Source organism: Bombus terrestris, chromosome 5 (genome assembly GCF_910591885.1).
Source record: "Bombus terrestris chromosome 5, iyBomTerr1.2, whole genome shotgun sequence".
In the NCBI taxonomy this organism is placed as follows: domain Eukaryota; kingdom Metazoa; phylum Arthropoda; class Insecta; order Hymenoptera; family Apidae; genus Bombus; species Bombus terrestris.
Window position 1 is genome coordinate 5,509,148 of NC_063273.1, and position 20,207 is coordinate 5,529,354.

At 41.1% G+C, this 20,207-nt stretch overlaps 2 protein-coding genes across 7 annotated transcripts; one reads left to right on the top strand and one right to left on the bottom strand.

Annotated features, from left to right (window-relative positions):
* The first annotated feature begins 234 nt into the window (after window positions 1-234).
* Window positions 235-14,410, top strand: LOC100650199 (myosin-VIIa). 4 transcript variants are annotated; one of them, XM_003395590.4, is made up of 21 exons: window positions 235-764; window positions 2,884-2,930; window positions 5,273-5,386; window positions 5,556-5,702; window positions 5,819-6,003; window positions 6,121-6,242; window positions 6,325-6,581; window positions 6,656-6,821; window positions 6,899-7,029; window positions 7,158-10,310; window positions 10,422-10,666; window positions 10,735-11,095; window positions 11,202-11,320; window positions 11,403-11,799; window positions 11,881-12,063; window positions 12,164-12,365; window positions 12,446-12,574; window positions 12,685-12,781; window positions 12,876-12,973; window positions 13,083-13,252; window positions 13,334-14,410. In XM_003395590.4, the coding sequence occupies exons 2-21, from the start codon at window positions 2,913-2,915 to the stop codon at window positions 13,538-13,540; spliced, it is 6,501 nt and encodes a 2,166-aa protein (XP_003395638.1). In that variant the 5' UTR covers window positions 235-764; window positions 2,884-2,912; the 3' UTR covers window positions 13,541-14,410. The 4 variants fall into 4 exon arrangements, with proteins under 4 accessions (XP_003395638.1, XP_012164117.1, XP_048262183.1 ...); XM_012308727.3 differs by having other exon boundaries at window positions 235-426; XM_048406226.1 differs by lacking the exon at window positions 2,884-2,930.
* Window positions 14,032-20,121, bottom strand: LOC100650320 (suppressor of hairless protein). 3 transcript variants are annotated; one of them, XM_048406253.1, is made up of 2 exons: window positions 19,989-20,121; window positions 14,032-18,012 (listed from the first exon to the last, which is right to left on the bottom strand). In XM_048406253.1, exon 2 carries the CDS (start codon window positions 17,905-17,907, stop codon window positions 16,387-16,389), a length of 1,521 nt encoding a protein of 506 aa, XP_048262210.1. In that variant the 5' UTR covers window positions 17,908-18,012; window positions 19,989-20,121; the 3' UTR covers window positions 14,032-16,386. The 3 variants fall into 3 exon arrangements, with proteins under 3 accessions (XP_048262210.1, XP_003395639.1, XP_048262209.1); XM_003395591.4 differs by lacking the exon at window positions 19,989-20,121 and adding an exon at window positions 19,163-19,752; XM_048406252.1 differs by lacking the exon at window positions 19,989-20,121 and adding an exon at window positions 19,108-19,132.
* Window positions 20,122-20,207: the final 86 nt, after the last annotated feature.

Sequence of the window (20,207 nt, forward strand, 5' to 3'; positions counted from 1 at the left end):
CCTTATGTCATGTATCTAACGTATTATTCGAACTGATGAATCAATCGAAGAAACTAAGGGAAGAAAATTGGAATTCAAATTGCACGATCGAATGTTAATTCGTTTTTGCCGCCATTCCGCAGCCGAAGCTGCAAAGAGGAAGTGAACTTCTCGGTCGGTAAAGGGAACATCGTTCCGAGGAGGGGAATCGCAACGCAACAGGTTGCAGATACGCAGCAGGTATACCTTATAGCAAATGACGTCACGATGAGTCCGAGATAAAGGAAGTATCGAGGAAGATTCGGAGATCTTTAAAAAGAAAGCTACAATTAAAGAGCTGTCGAGAAGACAGTATTCGGTAAACATAGGGTAGAGTGATTGGCAACGTATGGCGATTGGTGGGATTTCACGTAGCCGAAGTCAAAGCCGATCGTGGTTTAGCCAAAGGTAGTTTTTCCACCTCTTTCAGTTGCTTCCACCTGGCACACCCGATTCGAACCGAAGCTCTCCGAGTGGACGAGTTAACGTGCCGGTCACCGCTGTGGCCTATTCTCTCAAACAATTACTGTTGCTTTTCGTGTCCCAGTTTATAGTGCGGTACGTGATCTTTCTTTTTTTCATGTTCATCGGTTTTTTCAAACGCTAAGCTTCGACGAGCTTCTCTAGTCACGTCGGACATGAAAAGCGCGCTTCACGTCGTATTCGAAGTGCAGTGCAGTGCCTCTTAATGGAGTGTGCCGACATCGTGTAGTCACTTTCGTCGTGTTTCTCGTTACTCGCATAAGGTACGTTCGAATTTATTCGTTTACTGAGAAACATCTTTTGCACGAGATCAACGTCCATTTTCCGCAAGTAGATAATATTCGATTCGGAATGACAAAATTGTTCTGGCAGATATTTCACAGATCGGAAACGAAACTCTTAAGTTACTGCCGAGTCGCGTCCGTTTTTACCTCTAGATCAGACGATTACGATAGACGTTATATGTATGTACATAATTTTATTACCGCGTTATTACAGCCTTTGAAACGGACGTTGATATCTACCGAGTTCTCAAATATCAAGTTAACTACCATCGCCATTTATTTTTCAAACTTCACACGAATATCAAGTATTCGTCTTTGTAAATGAATTTTTTACGTAAAGAATAGTGTCAGAAGGATCAAAAGAAGAATAGAATACCAATGATTCCGCATAATTACGGTCCATACGTGTAAGTGTACAGAACGAGTGTTAAAATACGACATGTAATAAGTAAATGAGATAAGACTTGGATTCAGATAAAAAAAAAAGTAATATTTCACGTCTTGAATCTTGAGATGTTTACCAAAAGATCGCGTACTCTACACTTACATCTGATTAATCCGGACCGAATCATTTTCTCCACTATCGGCAGAGTTTCAAACTCGCGTGCACTCTTTCGCGGGAAAGAACGTAAATTTGTGTTGAATCGGTGTAAAGAAACGCATAAAGGAAAACGTTGTTCATTTTCGGAGATCGTGTGGACGTTCGTTTCGTTGCATGAAATCAGAAGACAATCGCAGAATACAAAGAGAATTGGAATAGAACGAAGATGCACACGTGGAAAACGATCGTGACGTAAGAAATAAATCTTTGAACGAGTGCGATTACGAGTAAAAAAACTATGGAAGTAGGATTTTAGTGGTGTCGTTAGGAAATGCAAATCAAAGTTATTTGTTCTGTAACGTGTTGGAATAGAAAGCATTAGTTTTGCTGGTTTTTAATCGAATCGCAACGGTTCGTAACGTAGCACATAGAAACGCGTGTCGTTCGATCGCCCATTAAAGTCTCCCGTAGGCGGTGCATACATCCTCCGTTCTGTTCTCCTGATATTTTCAAAGTCAACGACTGCGACGTCTTTCCACGTGTGTCGTCTCTCAAGTTCAAGGGTATATATCGCTTTCCGGACCTTTTTCCCTACTTATCAGGTCGCGGTGTATTTTATCGCATTCTTAATTTAACACGACGTTACAAATATTTGGACTTTCCTCGATTTCTAAAACGAGTCGGACGTCGATGATTCGTCGTAATGAGAGAAGAGAAGAAAAGAAAGAAATACGAAAAAGTAAAGAATGCCGAACGGTTCGTCGACCCGAAAGTTATTCGTGCGAGCATAATAGAAGCAAATTCATCCGTGTCGTCTTTTGACGAACGAAATCGATGCTAGTGACGTGTAAATTGCAATTTCTTTGCATTCGATCGAGTTTCTTCGAGTTTATAACTTATAAGGTTCAACTCTCTTCGGTTTAATCTGACGCCCGATACGGCTTCATAAGAGTCTAACGCGATTCCATTCGAGTCGACTCGTTCTCGATTAATTTTCTTTGGTAAGTCGTATCGTTGTGAACAAGAGCTGCAAATCGACGGAGTTACTCGGTAAGAGAAGGGAGATCGATCTCATGGTAAGAATCCTCGATGGATGTTCTCGAAAGGTGTACGGCTGAGTGGTAGCAGCAGAAACTGCCTAACCCACTTTTGCGAACAGGTTTATGCTTGTGCTGCTTCTACTGTAACGGTGATCAGCCGGACATCATCATCGCACGCTGGAACGATTTTTCTCCGTATAGATTCGCATAAGGGACTTCGATTCGATTATCAGCACGTAGAGTCAGTCCGCTGCAGTAGTCGTTCTTTCCGTTCGTTCGTCCAATTCAGTTCTCGGAATTTCATACTTTTTTTGCTGATGTTTGCTCACCCGTCTTATTATCAACGATGTTATCTATCCGCTAATATCTATGCTCGAGATGCTCCCCTTTTCGTTTTGCTGCACGACTGCGCCAGCACAGCAAAAAAAGAAAAGAAAAGAAAGAAAAATTGAAGGAAAAAATGAGCACATAAAAGAAGAGAGAACGAGAGAAAGAAGAAAGTTTTGTTTTCTTTCAGGCGGAGTGCCGACAACGACGATTTGAGAGATGGTCATCGTCACGCGGGTAAGTATCATCGTAATAGGTTTTCATTTCGCGCATCTTCTTCTTTGTCCTGGATGATTAGTAGTAAATCAGTGTGTCAAACACGCAACACCGAAGAATGCGAAAAACCTACGATGATCCAGCGTTCGCGCGTAATGTTACCGCTTTCTTCATCGCGTTCTTCGAAGACGGTCAGTAGGAATCTGTGACAAGTGAAAATGACGGAGATCGACCACCATCTTCAGATTCTTTCCTCGCATGAAAAATCATGCGCGGAGCGAACACGTCCAAGTAACTCTCGAAGTAAATCTGTGTGTTACTGGTTGGTTTGATTGTCGGCAGATCAACGGAGAGTCTTAGGAACCGGAGATGGAAAATTTACCCGTTCGTTTAGCGATATTCAACGATCGCGAATAAAAAGCGAATCTATGGTTCCCTGTAATTTCCGAAAAGGTTCGCTCAAGCGCGATACATAGATATATCCGGAAAAGGGGAATACGTGCTTGAAACGAGATCGCTTCCCGCGTCTTTCCGTCACGTTCGTTGCCGTGGATAATCTCTTGTTCGCAAAGAACAGAGGCCGCGTTTCGACCTGATCGATTGGAGAAAAAAGTCGATGTCGCTGCATCGTCGACGATGCTCAGTCGACGCAGCCGCGACGTGGGATGAGACGAATAGTCGGTTAATTAGGCATAGTTAACGGTCCTTCGTCACTTGGCGTATGCCCTGAACAGCGGCTTAGCATTTCACGCGAGCAAACCAGCCGTCGTATAACGGGACGCGAATCGTTTTGCCGGACACGCGTTTGTACCCTCGATCGTAATTCCATTCCTTCCCTGTGGCGGACGCGCACGCGTCCATATACTATCGCGTTATACAGGCTCGTCTTCTACCACGGCAAGCGGCCCGCGAACGAACGAACCTTTTTCGAATTTCCCGTGTCGTTCGATCCTAACCTCGAAGGGGAATCCATGTTCGGATACCGTCAGAGAGATACGCGACTGCGAATTGTTCACGCGAGAGTACGAGACGGGAAGAACGCAAGTCAGGCTTTTTCATAGACTCGGCCGGCCGAAAGTAAAACCGACTGGCAAAGCCAAATTGAACGGAGACTGGCTTCGTGGTAACGAGCGGACGAGCTCTTCCGATGTGGTTCCGGTGAGGTGAACAATCGGAACGTATACGAATATCAGGCACAGTCTGTGCGTTCGTATAGTCGTATCCGTAAAGCGTAGGCTAACTTAGAGGTTCTCAAATTACCTTTCGGTTGGAACGAACATGGTTTTCGTTTCCAACGTTCGAACGACGTCGATCGATCGGATTGCTTCTAAGAGAAAATATACCGATTCCGACTTTTCGCTGTGGCAGATACCTCGCAAGAAATGAACGTTCTCGCGATATTGTAGGAAGCCGCGGTTTGAGAATAACTGCGCGACCATCGTACAAACGCACCAAAACGGATGCATGGATGCACGAACCAACGATGTAAACGATTATACGCGGAACCGTGGAAGCGCCGCACGAGTTTCGTGAAAATTTGGTGCACGTGCGCAATCACCGCCAATCTCGATCAACGATATTTATCCGATCGTTGGCGACGGTTTATGCGTAGGAGCGCGAACCAAACGAAAGGACCGAAAAAAGCTTTTTCGGCCGACGACACGCTCGATGAATTCGCCTGTACGGAATCAACGTCGCGTGACTCGCGAAAACTTCGTCGTTCGCTGAAGCGCCGAAGCGTTCAAGACGAAAGCTCGAAGTGCGATCGATCGCATCGCATCGAACTATGCGTAAAATTGCGTCGCTGGAAGCCGGAACGATACGCGTTTACTCGGCTAATTATATTATCGGTGGTTATGCGAGCCAGCGGAAGAAGGGAGCGAGGAAAAATCTATCGAGTTCCAAGGAAACGAGAAATTGTACATAGTACGTGCGTACGCTACTCGATCGAATCGATTCGTTGGCCGAGGATAGAGGATGTGGTGTACTTTCGAGTGTCCATCAAAAAAGGAGACGCACTATTTTCATCTGTAATGGCCGCCCCTTTTACATTATACTTGCTATATATACGGTCGTACTCGGTTATATTCGTAGAATTCACGACGACAGATGCGTCGCGCGTGATGTTTTCGAAACTCGATCCCTCGCGATCGCGAACATGAGCCCGGGTTAATTGTATAAAGCGAGAAGAAAGAAAAAGAGAAAGAGGAAAAGAAGAAGACGCGCGTCTATCGACGTTCGAATGTTAAGACGCGAGCAATTTTATCGGTTGTTGTTAGAACGTGTGCTCGTAAGCGTCGATATTCCCGCGGCATGTCCGAAACAAAAGAAGGAAATTACCGGTGAACGAAATCACGTTGCAGGGAGATTACATATGGATCGAACCAATCTCAGGAAGAGAATTTGACGTTGCGATCGGAGCACGAGTAATTTCCGCGGAAGGCAGACGCATTCAAGTGAAAGACGACGATAACAAGGTAATCGTTACCTACTTTCCGCATTCACCAAATTTCTCGACTCGACTCGACGTGCCGTCGAAAAGTTGTTGTCCGTTTCTCTTGCCTATCGGCAAATTATAAGTACGATATCGATGTTGAGAAAGTGTTTGAACTCGTCTCGCCAATGAAATCATTCGGGAATTTCCAGGAACAATGGCTGACTCCGGAAAGGCGAATAAAGGCGATGCATGCCACTTCTGTGCAAGGTGTAGAAGACATGATCAGCTTAGGAGACCTCCATGAAGCTGGTATTCTAAGGAATTTGTTGATTCGCTACAACGAGAATCTCATATATGTACGTAAACGAGTGTTGGTAGGCGATAGTCTCTCGAAGGTCTATCGCTTTTACGTAAACCTTGTTTTACGGCCTAATGCGACTATAATTTCATTTAAGCTATCGTTTTTGCGCAGACCTATACGGGTTCCATTCTAGTCGCCGTGAATCCGTATCAAATATTACCAATTTATACCGCTGAACAAATCAAACTGTACAAGGATCGTAAAATCGGAGAGCTACCGCCACACATATTTGCCATCGGAGATAATAGTTACGCGCATATGAATCGATACGGTCAAGATCAGTGCATAGTGATCAGGTATCAACCATCGCTTTATTTCTTCTTCCGTGAAATATTTCGAGCGGCTCTCTCCTCTTCTTCTATATTTTTCTATTTAGACATGATTTGTCAAATGCACGAATGTTTGTGTCTTAGCGGGGAAAGCGGAGCCGGCAAAACGGAAAGTACAAAACTAATTTTGCAATATTTGGCAGCGATTAGTGGCAAGCATTCTTGGATCGAACAGCAAATTTTGGAAGCAAATCCCATCTTGGAAGGTAAACGGCTCTCTCGATCGTCGCGTCGCGATAGACAAAGACACAGACGTTATTCACCTTATCTATGGTTTCGCGTTCATAGCGTTCGGCAATGCCAAGACGGTACGAAACGACAATTCGTCTCGCTTTGGAAAATACATCGACATTCATTTCAACGAGCAAGGGGTGATAGAAGGAGCAAAAATCGAGCAATATCTTTTGGAGAAATCGCGAATAGTCTCGCAAAGCCTGGACGAGAGAAATTATCATGTATTCTATTGTATGCTGGCTGGTCTTTCGAAAGAAGAGAAGTTGAAACTGGAACTGGAAGATGCCTCTTCGTACAAGTATCTAACGGGGGTAATATTTTCATTTCGTTCAAGCGTTATAGTATCGAATGTTGTGAATCTAGAATCGAAGGTTTTTCTTCTCAGGGTGGTAGTATCACGTGCGAGGGGCGGGACGATGCCGCGGAGTTTGCCGACATTAGATCAGCCATGAAAGTTTTGCTGTTTTCCGACATGGAAATATGGGAGATACTTAAGCTGTTGGCTGCCCTATTGCACATGGGAAACGTCAAATACAGAGCCACCGTCGTAGGTAAGCAGCGTAATTCGTATAACGTTAAAGCGTTTCGCTTGTCTTCCTAATTTAAATACGTACGATCTACTTTCTAGATAATTTGGACGCTACTGAAATTCCTGAACAGACAAATGTGCAGAGGGTAGCGCACTTACTGGGTGTACCCGTTCAATCTTTGATAGACGCTCTAACTCGAAAAACGATATTCGCTCACGGTGAGACTGTTGTAAGTAAGGAATAATTCGCGTTACGTTCCTATACAGACGGGACGATAAATACGAAGTGTCACACTGCGACAATTACAGTAAAAAATACTTTCCTCTTGTTGAGCCGAATTGTAACGTGTGCACGCAGGTGTCTACGTTGTCCAGGGACCAATCGGTGGATATCAGAGACGCGTTCGTCAAGGGAATATACGGACGATTGTTCGTACATATCGTGAAAAAGATAAACGAAGCGATCTATAGGCCCAAGAACATGTCCAGAAGCGCCATAGGTGTATTGGATATATTCGGCTTTGAAAATTTCAGTCACAATAGCTTCGAGCAGTTTTGCATCAACTATGCCAATGAAAATCTGCAACAATTTTTCGTGCAACATATCTTTAAGCTGGAACAAGAAGAATACAATCACGAAGGTATCAACTGGCAGCATATCGAGTTCGTCGACAATCAGGATGCGCTCGATTTGATAGCTATCAAGCAGTTGAACATTATGGCCTTGATAGACGAAGAATCAAAGTTTCCGAAGGGTACGGATCAGACCATGTTAGCTAAGATACACAAAACGCACGGCAGTCATCGAAATTATTTAAAACCAAAATCAGACATCAATACGTCGTTCGGCCTTAATCACTTCGCCGGTGTCGTGTTCTACGATACCAGAAGCTTCCTCGAGAAGAACAGGGACACGTTTAGCGCCGATTTATTGCAGCTGATTCACATATCGTCGAATAAATTTTTGCAAGCCTGTTTCGCCGAGGACATCGGTATGGGATCAGAGACTAGGAAACGAGCACCTACTCTGTCCACTCAGTTCAAGAAATCCTTGGACTCCCTGATGAAAACATTGTGCAGTTGCCAACCTTTCTTCATCAGATGTATCAAACCAAACGAGTACAAGAAACCGATGATGTTCGACAGAGGACTTTGTTGTCGACAATTGAGATACTCCGGTATGATGGAAACGATTCGAATTCGTAGAGCTGGTTATCCTATCAGACATTCCTTCCCGGAATTCGTGGAGAGATATCGGTTTCTCATTCCGGGTATACCTCCGGCGCATAAGGTCGACTGCCATGCGGTTACATCCAAAATCTGTCACATAGTATTGGGAAGATCGGATTATCAACTCGGGCATACAAAAGTGTTTCTCAAAGACGCTCACGACTTGTTCTTGGAGCAGGAACGCGATCGCGTTTTAACGCGGAAGATTCTAATCCTACAACGTAACATACGTGGCTGGGTTTACAGAAGAAGATTCCTTCGCATGAGAGCAGCCGCAACTGTCGTCGAAAAGTACTGGAGGGGCTACGCGCAACGACAACGATACAAACGTATGCGTATCGGCTACATGCGACTTCAAGCGCTGATCAGATCGCGAGTGTTATCGCACAGATTCAGGCATCTCAGGGGACACATAGTCGCTCTTCAAGCCCGAGCCAGGGGCTACCTGGTACGGAAAATGTACCAAAAGAAATTGTGGGCGATCGTGAAGATACAAGCTCACGTTCGAAGATTGATCGCGCAAAGACGCTACAAAAAGATCAAGTATGAGTATCGGTTGCACGTCGAAGCGTTGAGGCTTCGAAAGAAAGAAGAGCGGGAGTTGAAGGACCAAGGAAATAAACGGGCGAAAGAAATTGCCGAGCAGAACTATAGAGAACGAATGCAAGAATTGGAAAGAAAAGAGATAGAGATGGAACTGGAAGACCGGCGCAGAATGGAGATTAAGAAGAATCTAATAAACGATGCAGCCAAAAAACAAGACGAACCGGTCGACGATAGTAAATTGGTCGAGGCGATGTTTGATTTTCTACCGGATTCGAGCAGCGAGGCTCCAACACCTGCTAGGGAAACCTCTGTGTTCAATGATCTACCTGCGCCAAAGGCAGACCAACAGGAGATCATTAGCCCCGTTCAAACGGCATCGGAGGACGAGGAAGATTTATCGGAATTCAAGTTTCAAAAATTCGCGGCAACTTACTTTCAAGGGAATATTACGCATCAGTATTCGAGGAAGCCTCTGAAACACCCGTTGCTGCCTTTGCACACTCAAGGAGATCAGCTGGCTGCCCAAGCACTTTGGATCACGATACTTCGTTTTACCGGAGACTTACCCGAGCCTAGATTTCACACGATGGACAGAGATACGACCTCGGTCATGTCGAAAGTCACAGCGACTCTTGGTCGTAATTTTATACGAAGCAAAGAGTTCCAAGAAGCGCAAATGATGGGCGTCGATCCGGAAACGTTTCTCAGACAAAAGCCACGATCGATAAGACATAAGTTGGTCTCGTTAACGCTGAAACGAAAAAACAAATTGGGCGAGGATGTCAGGCGGAAACTACAAGAGGACGAATACACGGCGGATAGTTATCAGTCCTGGCTGGAAGCGAGACCTACCTCGAACCTCGAGAAGCTTCATTTCATTATCGGCCATGGAATATTGCGTGCGGAATTAAGAGACGAGATATACTGTCAAATATGCAAACAACTGACCAACAACCCATCCAAGTCGTCGCACGCTCGCGGTTGGATCTTACTATCGCTCTGCGTCGGATGTTTCGCTCCGTCCGAGAAATTCGTCAATTACTTGCGAGCATTCATCAGGGAGGGACCACCCGGATATGCGCCGTACTGCGAGGATCGGCTCAAGAGAACGTTCAACAACGGTACGCGAAACCAACCGCCAAGCTGGTTGGAGCTTCAAGCGACCAAATCCAAGAAACCAATTATGTTGCCGATCACGTTTATGGATGGTAACACCAAAACGCTGCTCGCTGATTCCGCCACCACCGCCAGAGAACTGTGCAATCAGCTCTCCGATAAGATATCGTTACGCGATCAGTTCGGATTTTCTCTTTATATCGCGTTGTTTGATAAAGTCTCGTCGCTCGGCAGCGGCGGTGACCACGTGATGGATGCCATCTCGCAGTGTGAGCAATACGCCAAGGAACAAGGTGCTCAAGAACGGAATGCTCCGTGGAGATTGTTCTTCAGAAAGGAGATATTCGCACCTTGGCATGAACCGACCGAAGATCAAGTCGCTACCAATTTAATTTATCAACAGGTGGTTAGGGGAGTAAAATTCGGCGAATATCGTTGCGATAAAGAAGAAGATTTAGCGATGATCGCTGCCCAACAATATTACATCGAATATCACACCGACATGAACGTCGACAGACTTTACACTCTTTTGCCGAATTACATACCGGATTATTGCCTGACCGGTATCGATAAAGCGATCGACAGATGGGGACATCTGGTTCTACAGGCATATAAAAAGGTGACCGTACTTACATTACGATATTGAAACTTATTTCGACGCTCGCATTTCATTTCGCTGTATACGTTTCTTCTATCGACGACAATGACGAAACGATTTTTCTTCTTGCAGAGTTATTATTTAAAGGAGAAGGTACCTGCTTTGCGGGTTAAAGAGGATATCGTCGGTTATGCAAAGTTCAAGTGGCCATTACTCTTTTCTCGCTTCTACGAAGCGTACAGAAATTCCGGGCCGAATTTGCCGAAGAACGACGTTATCATAGCCGTGAATTGGACCGGAGTGTACGTCGTAGACGATCAAGAACAAGTACTTCTCGAATTGTCGTTTCCCGAAATCACCACCGTGTCTAGTCAAAAGTACGTACCCTTTACGATCGTCTCTTTTCCACTCTTATTTTATCTGTCGATTCTATCGTAACTTTCAGAACGAATAAAATGTTCACGCAAACGTTCAACTTGTCAACGGTGCGAGGAGAGGAATTCACTTTTCAAAGCCCTAACGCCGAAGACATTCGCGATCTGGTGGTATACTTTTTAGAAGGTTTGAAGAAACGTAGTAAATATGTTATCGCTTTGCAAGATTACAAGGCACCAGGCGAAGGTTCGTCGTTCTTGACCTTCCAAAAGGGGGATCTTATTATTCTGGAGGACGAGAGTACCGGTGAAACTGTCCTTAATTCGGGATGGTGCATCGGCACTTGCGAAAGAACCGGAGAAAAAGGCGATTTTCCAGCCGAGACAGTATACGTTTTGCCCTCGCTAACGAAACCACCAAACGATATTTTAGTAAGGCTAACGCGTGTCTTTTCCGCGCGACCTCTTTGTTTTTCTCATTATCTATTCTTTCTTTTATATGAATTAAACGAATCTCGTCAATCGATCCCTCTTTCAGTCCCTATTCAGCATCGAAGGAACGGAAAATGGCCGCAAATTATATCCACAGCAAGTAAACGGAGTAGAATCCCGTGACAAACCTCATACCCTATTAGAATACGCTATTGATCACTTCCGGTAAATGACGCTTGTCCGTAAATACGCAATGAATCTTTCACGTTGTGAATTATAATAGAGAGATGTTTCACGCTCGTTACAGAACACCGCCAAAGAGGACTATGTCAAAGGCGTTGACCCTAACAACAGCGCGACGCGGACACACCGACGAATTGTGGCATCATTCCAGAGATCCTATTAAACAACCTCTCTTAAAAAAGTTGATATCGAAAGAAGAATTAGCCGAGGAAGCGTGTTTCGCTTTTAACGCGATCTTGAAATACATGGGTGATTTGCCAACGAAAAGACCGCGTATCGGCAACGAGTATACGGATCTTATTTTTGACGGACCATTGAAAAACGAAATTCTTCGAGACGAAATTTATTGTCAAATCATGAAACAACTAACCGATAATCGAAATAGACTGAGCGAAGAACGTGGTTGGGAATTGATGTGGCTTGCCACCGGCCTCTTCACTTGCAGCCAAAGTCTTTTAAAAGTAAAATATCGTCTCTACATAATATATTCGTGAATGTATTCGTTCAATTTACATGTGTTTCCATGTAATGTTCTTTACCAGGAATTGACTCTGTTTTTACGCACGAGACGGCATCCCATATCTCAGGATTCTTTACAAAGGCTACAAAAAACCTTACGTAACGGTCAACGAAAGTATCCTCCACACCAAGTGGAAGTAGAAGCTATACAGCACAAAACAACGCAAATATTTCACAAAGTTTACTTTCCTGACGACACGGACGAAGTGCGTATGCTTTAAGTGACTATTTTATTTCAATTTTATCTATTTCAAGAACAGTTATCAAACCTGCGGCGATCATTCTCGAATTTATTTCTATACATAGGCGTTCGAAGTGGATTCGTCAACGAGAGCTAAAGATTTTTGTCAAAATATAGCGCAAAGACTGAACTTACGCTCTGCAGAAGGATTCAGTCTGTTTGTGAAGATTGCCGATAAAGTCATCTCGGTTCCAGAAGGGGATTTCTTCTTCGATTTTGTACGACATTTGACGGATTGGATAAGAAAAGCTCGACCCTCTCGCGATGGTACATATTCGTTATAATTTTTTGGTAATCATAAATGTAACACAAAGAAACGTAATAAGATTTTCATATATTTTACTTAGGTGTATCGCCTCAATTTACGTATCAAGTATTTTTCATGAAGAAATTGTGGACCAACACTGTCCCTGGTAAAGATAGAAACGCAGACCTCATTTTCCACTTTCACCAGGAGCTTCCTAAATTATTAAGAGGTAAAAGTTGCGTTCCAACACTTTTAAAGCATTTTGTCGTATCGCAAATTATTACCCGGCTTGATCATTTTACACAATTATACTATTTACGTATGTATCTCTCCTTATAGGTTACCATAAATGTACCAAGGAAGAAGCATCCAGATTAGCAGCACTAGTGTACAGAGTTCGTTTTGGTGAAAGCAAGCAGGAACTTCAAGCTATTCCGTAAGTGGAATACACGTTATAATTTGTTATAGCACGTAGTTACGTATAAGCTTATATTTAGAAGAACAATGTAGTAACGTAAGATTTTCCCTAGGCAAATGTTAAGAGAACTTATACCTGGAGATTTAGTAAAGGTACAAAGTTCTAACGATTGGAAGAGATCGATAATAGCAGCGTACAATCAGGATGCTGGTAAGATATTGTTTCAATCGTGTTTGAGCGCACAGTCAATACTTGTTTACTTTTTCTCTATATGTTACATGCAATTGCAAAGTAGATAGATAAATTAATTCCTCCGTAGGTATGAGTCCAGAAGATGCCAAAATAACGTTTTTGAAAATAGTTTATCGATGGCCAACCTTTGGTTCAGCCTTTTTCGAAGTCAAACAAAGCACAGAACCAAATTATCCAGAATTATTGTTAATCGCTATAAATAAGCACGGTGTAAGTCTTATACATCCACAAACGAAAGTAAGTGAACACATTTGTCTTATCTATAATTGTTTAGAAGTTATACCTAAAAATGTTACCTGTGAACATTTGTATTCGTAGGATATACTAGTAACGCATCCATTTACAAGAATCTCAAATTGGTCATCGGGTAATACCTATTTTCATATGACGATTGGAAATTTAGTCAGAGGTTCGAAACTATTGTGCGAAACTTCACTCGGATACAAAATGGATGATCTATTAACTTCATATATTTCGTTAATGCTCACAAATATGAATAAACAACGCACGATACGGATAAAGTAAAAGCGATTCTACTCGACCATGTCGTTTTGTGATCGCTATTCGTAAAATTAAACATACGCGAAATGAGAGAATCAGTAAAGTGAAATATAAAAAAAGAAGAAATACCAGGTAATTTAACAATTGTGATTAAAAACGATCGACATGGATCCGGTCTATGTTGTTTATAGAAGATTTATTTAAATAGCAATTCTTTCCGATATAACAATGATTTCTGTAACTATAGACACTCGCGAAAAATACAATTTTTTTACACAAAGAATATTGATAAGCACAATAGCAAACTTCATACAATAACAAATGTTTCATACATGTGTTCTCTTTATACATTTTTTATTATATACATATCCAATATATATATATATATTACACATACATATGTACGTGTATATGTATATATATATATATACTCTATATTCTTATATCCATTGTCGTTCAATTGTTGCAACGACTGAGAGCGTAAAGGGAATCATAGTGCACGTGTACACAAGTAATTAGTTTAAAAGATTGTATATGATTTATTTACAAATAAGATTCTCATATAGTTTTGTAAAATATTGTTTTAATTCGTAAGTGAGAGAAAGAAAGTGTGCGTGTGTATGTGAGAGAGAAATACAATGAAAGAACTTCAGGTTCAAACGTAGTTTGACAAATTGGGATATGATCCAAAACAGTTCCACGTTTGCGAAAAGTTATTGAAAAATTGGCAACTTAACTTAATGTAACGCTTGAACGTAACTTAAAATAGTTTTCCAATGTAATGAATTGTAATGATTACTCAATGATTATCCGTCCACTGATACGTATAAGGATGTAATTATTATTAACTCGCAATTTATTACTGTGAATAAAGATAATCGTATTCTTCAGGTACTTGGTGCAAATTTTAATCGTGGGTAAATTCCCATGGTATACATGTATACCGACATTCCTCTTTTACAATGGATCTCTTCAGGAAGACAATTCTCAAAGCGATTTTATCTCGCTTCCTGTTGCAGATAATTATATTCGATGGTATCTAGAAAAGAGCCTGTATCGCTTCGACCAACTCGAGGAGTCAAAAAACGAATTGTTTCTAGCTAATAATTTTTAGTTTTTATATCAACAAATTTCGTTGCTTTGGCCGAAACGTATTATCGTGTTTCGCATACAATAATATTATATTGGTATTTCAAACAATTTCGATGAAACGTAAAACGATTTGCCCATTCTTTCGAGATGCAACTACTTTTTCAAAGTATACCTCAGCTTCGCACCGCAACAGTTATGTACATACAATTGTCTCTATTATCGAATCTTGGGATTTGGAAATAACGTGTAGGTCATGAAGTAAAGACTTTATTATATAAATCTGACCAATTTATTGTAAAACATAGAGAGACATAAAAACGTATATATTTAGATTTTTCTTTTGTGTCATCCATTTAAAATGCACCGTTACATATCGTATTTTCGCGCGAATAAGCATATTGTCTTCTCTGTGGATGATATCAAGAATTTCGTTAGAAAACTCGAGATATCGATAATCAGTGAGATTAATAGGAAGCGTGCACAATAGTTTACGTCTACGTTAAAAAAGCAATCGAAGGTTTCATTGACGAAATAATATAACAATTATGAAAATAAATAATCGTCGATAAAATAAAATAGCGATAGTTGGTTAGCGCACGAAATCAATCGAAATAGCAAATTAAAATTTCGGCAGGATACTAACGATTTTATTCAATCGGATTAAATCTAGAATAATTTCTAAGTCGCACATAAAGTTTCATAAAATTCTAAAATGTCTGCGTACATTACGTATCACGAGAAAAATACGATTATAATGTTCAATTTTGCATTAATGCATATGCTATGTATGTACGTTTGAAATATTCATGATATAAAAGAAAGAAACTGAATGGATGGAAATTTTCAATTGGTTTTTAAAAGATGAATTAGTCTTTCGAATATATGCATCGCATATGCAGCTCGTATCTTGGCCGATATTCGCAAGTCATTTATATTTCTTGATAAATAAAAATGAATGCCTTTAAAAATTATTTGATGCTACATTTTTATAAATGTAAAAAGTATCAGCAAGAACATTCTGAAAACTACGTTTTTATATACAATGTGTATTGCGATAATTGTGGTAGAAATTCGGTCAATTTTAAACCAAATATAGATTCCTTCGGTAACAAGATCTGATCTTTCGAAGAACGAATCTGCAATAATCGATGAGAAATGTACAACCACTTCCAATGATCGATATGCAATTGTACGGTCCAAGCCGTTAAGTCTCGATGGCTAATCTAATACAACGGAGAGATTTAATAGCGTGGTTTGTTTCGTCGTTTAATGAGCGAACAAATTTTCGAGTTTATTCTCCCCTCCCCATCATATTCCTTTTACCAAGTAATAGCTAAATATATTCACATTCGTAAAAAGCTCTTAATTCTAAGGTCGCTATAAATTCTAATCCCTGTGTGTAATTCTGTATCAACACTTAAAGCTAGGTACCTACGTATTTATGAACATAGGGAAACGATTCTCGGTACCGCACACTGTACATATTCAACGTAGCGTCGTAACGCAATAAAACGCAACGTAATGCGACACAACGCAACGCAACGAAATGGTTGCTACGTGCTGTTTTTTGTATTGTCTAAACTTGTTGCCACATTGTCGACTCGGAGCAATAGGTCTTTCGCTGCGTAGGTAGTCACTGAGTTAACATCGTCGCCGATTGGCTCGTTGTTATCGATAGAAACAACTGGAATATCGTTCGAAGAATGAACGGAAACAACAGCGTTCGTCTCACTGACTCGTAAACTTTGGTGATGCGCACTGTAATTGTCTAGGAAACATCAGAGACCCGATTGAGGGGGTTGATGGGTGTTCCAAGGTACGTCCGCGATCGCCGGTGGCATGTTCGGTTGATTGTGCATGCCGCGTGGTGCTCTCATAATTTCGTCTGCTGGCGGACAATGAGGCCGCGGACCAGGTTCTGGAGTATAGGTAAACGTCAGACCGGTCGCGTAAATGATACCATCGTTGCGAACCAACGAGACAGGCACCTGAGTCGGTTGCCGCACCCAGAGCCATTCACCCCTAAATTGCGATATATCTGGTACCACGCAAAGCATGCTTTCCTGACACCTATACATAGTTTCCGCTTCCACGTCACCGAACCATACCTGAAGATTAGGCGTAAAATTATCTCCTGTCAATTCGAGCATTGCCACGTCCCCGCCACCATTCAAATGCAAGCTATGGACCAATGGTACCGGCGTTACCGGCGATCTAACCGGGCCCATGCCTTCGAAGAATTGATACTCTGCCTTATCGGTGCTGATTATCGTCCAACAGGCACCGTCGTTTATCATCTCTTTATTTGCCTCCTTCGGGCAAGGAGTAGCTTGAAATTGGATAATACGTTCTTGAGACAAACAGAGGTACATGTGGTCCGTGTCTTTCATATAGAAAGCGCATTTATGCAGTTGCGAAACTGGATCGTCCGCCTCTAGACTGGCCATTTGCTTGTCCACTTTCCGAATTACTAAACGTGGAAGAGCCATTCCTGTTACCGAACATACCAATTTCACTGTACTGCCGTAATGTACGTAGCCGTCTCGAACCTGAAACTCTTCCGATTCGCTTTCATTATCGTCCAACAGGTGTATGGTGAACGCACCCCACTGCGTCGAACTGGCATGAAAATTTCCGTTTTCCACATGAAGATAACGCGTGCTAACCGTTTGAGAACGTAACCGATTAAACAGCGCAACTTTTGTTCCGCTCGCTATACACAAATCGGCGTTTTTCAACGATTGTTTCTTCTTCGACGGCTTCGAGATCACTTTGATTCTTTTACTATGAAACACACCGATATCGTGTCCGCTACCGTAAAACATTTTCACCGAGAGCATAAAGTGCTTCCTCTTATCCGAATCCGAAATATAAAGTGTCTTTGCCGCGCAATACTGTTTACCATTGTTCAAATCCAGTTGTTGCATGTCTTGATCGGAATTCCCGATTCCGATAAATGCGCAAAGCTGAGCGGACTGCTCGCTCTCTCCTTCACGAAGCATCTGCTCTTGCCGCATTCTCCACCCATCACCGAACAAATAGATACACGGTGGAGGACAGAAGAATCTTTTTTCATTGCCGTACGACTTTTGCGCAACCTTTGCATGAAGAATTACAATAACCATGTCGCTTCTATCGCGCAAATAACGTTCCATTGCTTCGCGTGTCAACCTTTGATCTTGATGATCCGGTCTATAGACACCGGATCCAAATCGGGGGTAAACCGACATGACCGAAGTCGGTGAAGGAGGAGATTGCATTCCATGTGCCATCGTCGGCAAACCAAACTGGTGTGGCATATTTAATCTTCGCTTCGATTCTCTCGACTATACAACAGAGTTGTTAGGTTGCTTGCAGACTATCCTTGTCATCTATGCATGTCATAATTGCCACTGCCTCTTTACCTGAAATACATTTCATCATGGCCAATTATAACTAATATTGTTTTTCACACTCGATATCGTTCTTATTTTTTCAAATATTCTCTTGTCAAGTAGATATTAGAGAGACACAAATATATCATTAAATCAAATTGAAATAAATATACATAAATGGGATCATAATTTGTTATTGCAGATATTCAAATCTATACATATTACCCTAATTGTAAAAAACAGTTGTCTTTTTAACTATATATCTTTGAATAGACATAGATGCATAGGATTCTATTCGTGTAAGACTAGAGTGTGGGAAAGATTTTTGTTTTTCTCAATGCAAGATATAATTAACGTAAGGTATCTTTCTTTAAACGAGCTCCTAAGAATTGCTAGTCTTAGTACAGGAAAGAGGAAATGTACATATATACTGTGGGAACCAAGCTGAGCTCATTTTTCCTGCATGAATTAAATCACCCTTGTTCATCGTGTCTATACAATCATATCCATGTACTTCTAACTATAAAGATGTTCTCTGATTAATTTTACATATACTAAGGTAACTTCTCTAAATCTTCTTAATTTTCAAACACAATATTGGTTACAAAGTACAATATTGCTCATCCATGTTACATATTACTATGTATTTTACACAGAACCAACAAAATAATATTCTAGGAAAAGCAAAAAGCTTGTACTTCCTAATAAAATTTGTGATACCAATTGTCTGACACAAACTACATATACTCACAGCTCTTAATTAAATGCATCATGAATAGAATTACAAATACATTCTTCTGTGTGAAATCAACGAACTAAACTTTATGTATTGCGGTACATTGTAATAATAGAACTTATATTAGTACATAAATAACAACCTGATCTAAACTTTATGCGTGTTGTAATGTTTATAGATGTAAAATTATATATAACGTTATAAGAAGAAAGATATTCTTACTAAAAGATACTTTCTGAATATGAAGAATTTATATTCCATAATAATAGAAATTGATCATTGTAGATTGTTTTAATTTCATAGATAGATTGATAAATGTTGAAAGTAACAAGCTTATATAATTGTTTTAATAAAGAATTATTCAACTACTAAAAATATCTTCTATTTACCTTCTTGATGCAAAGATTACACCGAACAAAAACAGGTTACGTTTTGGGGGCTCACCTCATTTTTCGTAATATGTTCAATGGAAACATAAATCCCAGTGCATTTTTTAAAATGATCGGTTATTCACAAATGTCACACTGTTCTTTGATTCTTCAACATTCGCAAATCCTTTTGCGTCCTCGTCACCTATTCTCCCTAATCCATTCAAAAAACACCTGTTCACTTTCCGAATTTTCCGAACAGTCTTACCAACCCTTAGAAATGATTTAGCCGCGCGCGCGTCACTTTAAATCCAAAATACAAACATACTGTTTCAAAACACTGTTTGAATACGTTCTGTGGTTTCCTTCTTATATTTAGGTTTTCTGCAATCTTGTCACTTCCAGGCTAATAGCGACTGATAAACACACACATTTCGACAAATCTACTAGAAAATATACAACCTACCCGGACGGTGTTCGCCGAGTAACTAAGTTCGAAACGACAACGTAGAGTTATTACTACCCGCGTAAGTGGCTCTAACAGGTACGTATTTATAGAGGGATCCATGAGCCTCTCGATATAAAACCGATCACTGCCATTCGTGTAAATATTTCAATCATTTCCTTCTTCTTTTATCGTCTAATACTGAGTATAAAACGAAAATTTTTAAGATAGAAATTTTCAAAGAAGTATCGAATAACGAAAAGAAAAGATACAATTAGATATACTGTTCTATTACAATTTACCAAAATATTTTATAAAATTATACGTTATATCTTTCTGAATAGGAAGTATTATATAATTTTTAAGTTGTGTAAGAAATATTGATAACGGTCACACACGTTAATACTTATAAAATCGAAATGAAAGCGTAAGAATTTTTAGGGGTTTGAATAGTTACGTTACTGAGCTGCTGATTCTATTGTTTTACTGTTGTACAATGGCCTGGTCGACCCAAGCGCCTCCAGTTTCCCCTCTTGTTCCCCACCTGACGTGAGTTGCTCCCCTCTACTCCATAGATACCGTGGAATTGCTGCCGCAAAAGGATGTTGGGGTTACCCTGGGGGGCGTGGGAAAAACCTGCTGTGGGAAAGAGTGGGTGGCCTCTACCTCACTTCAC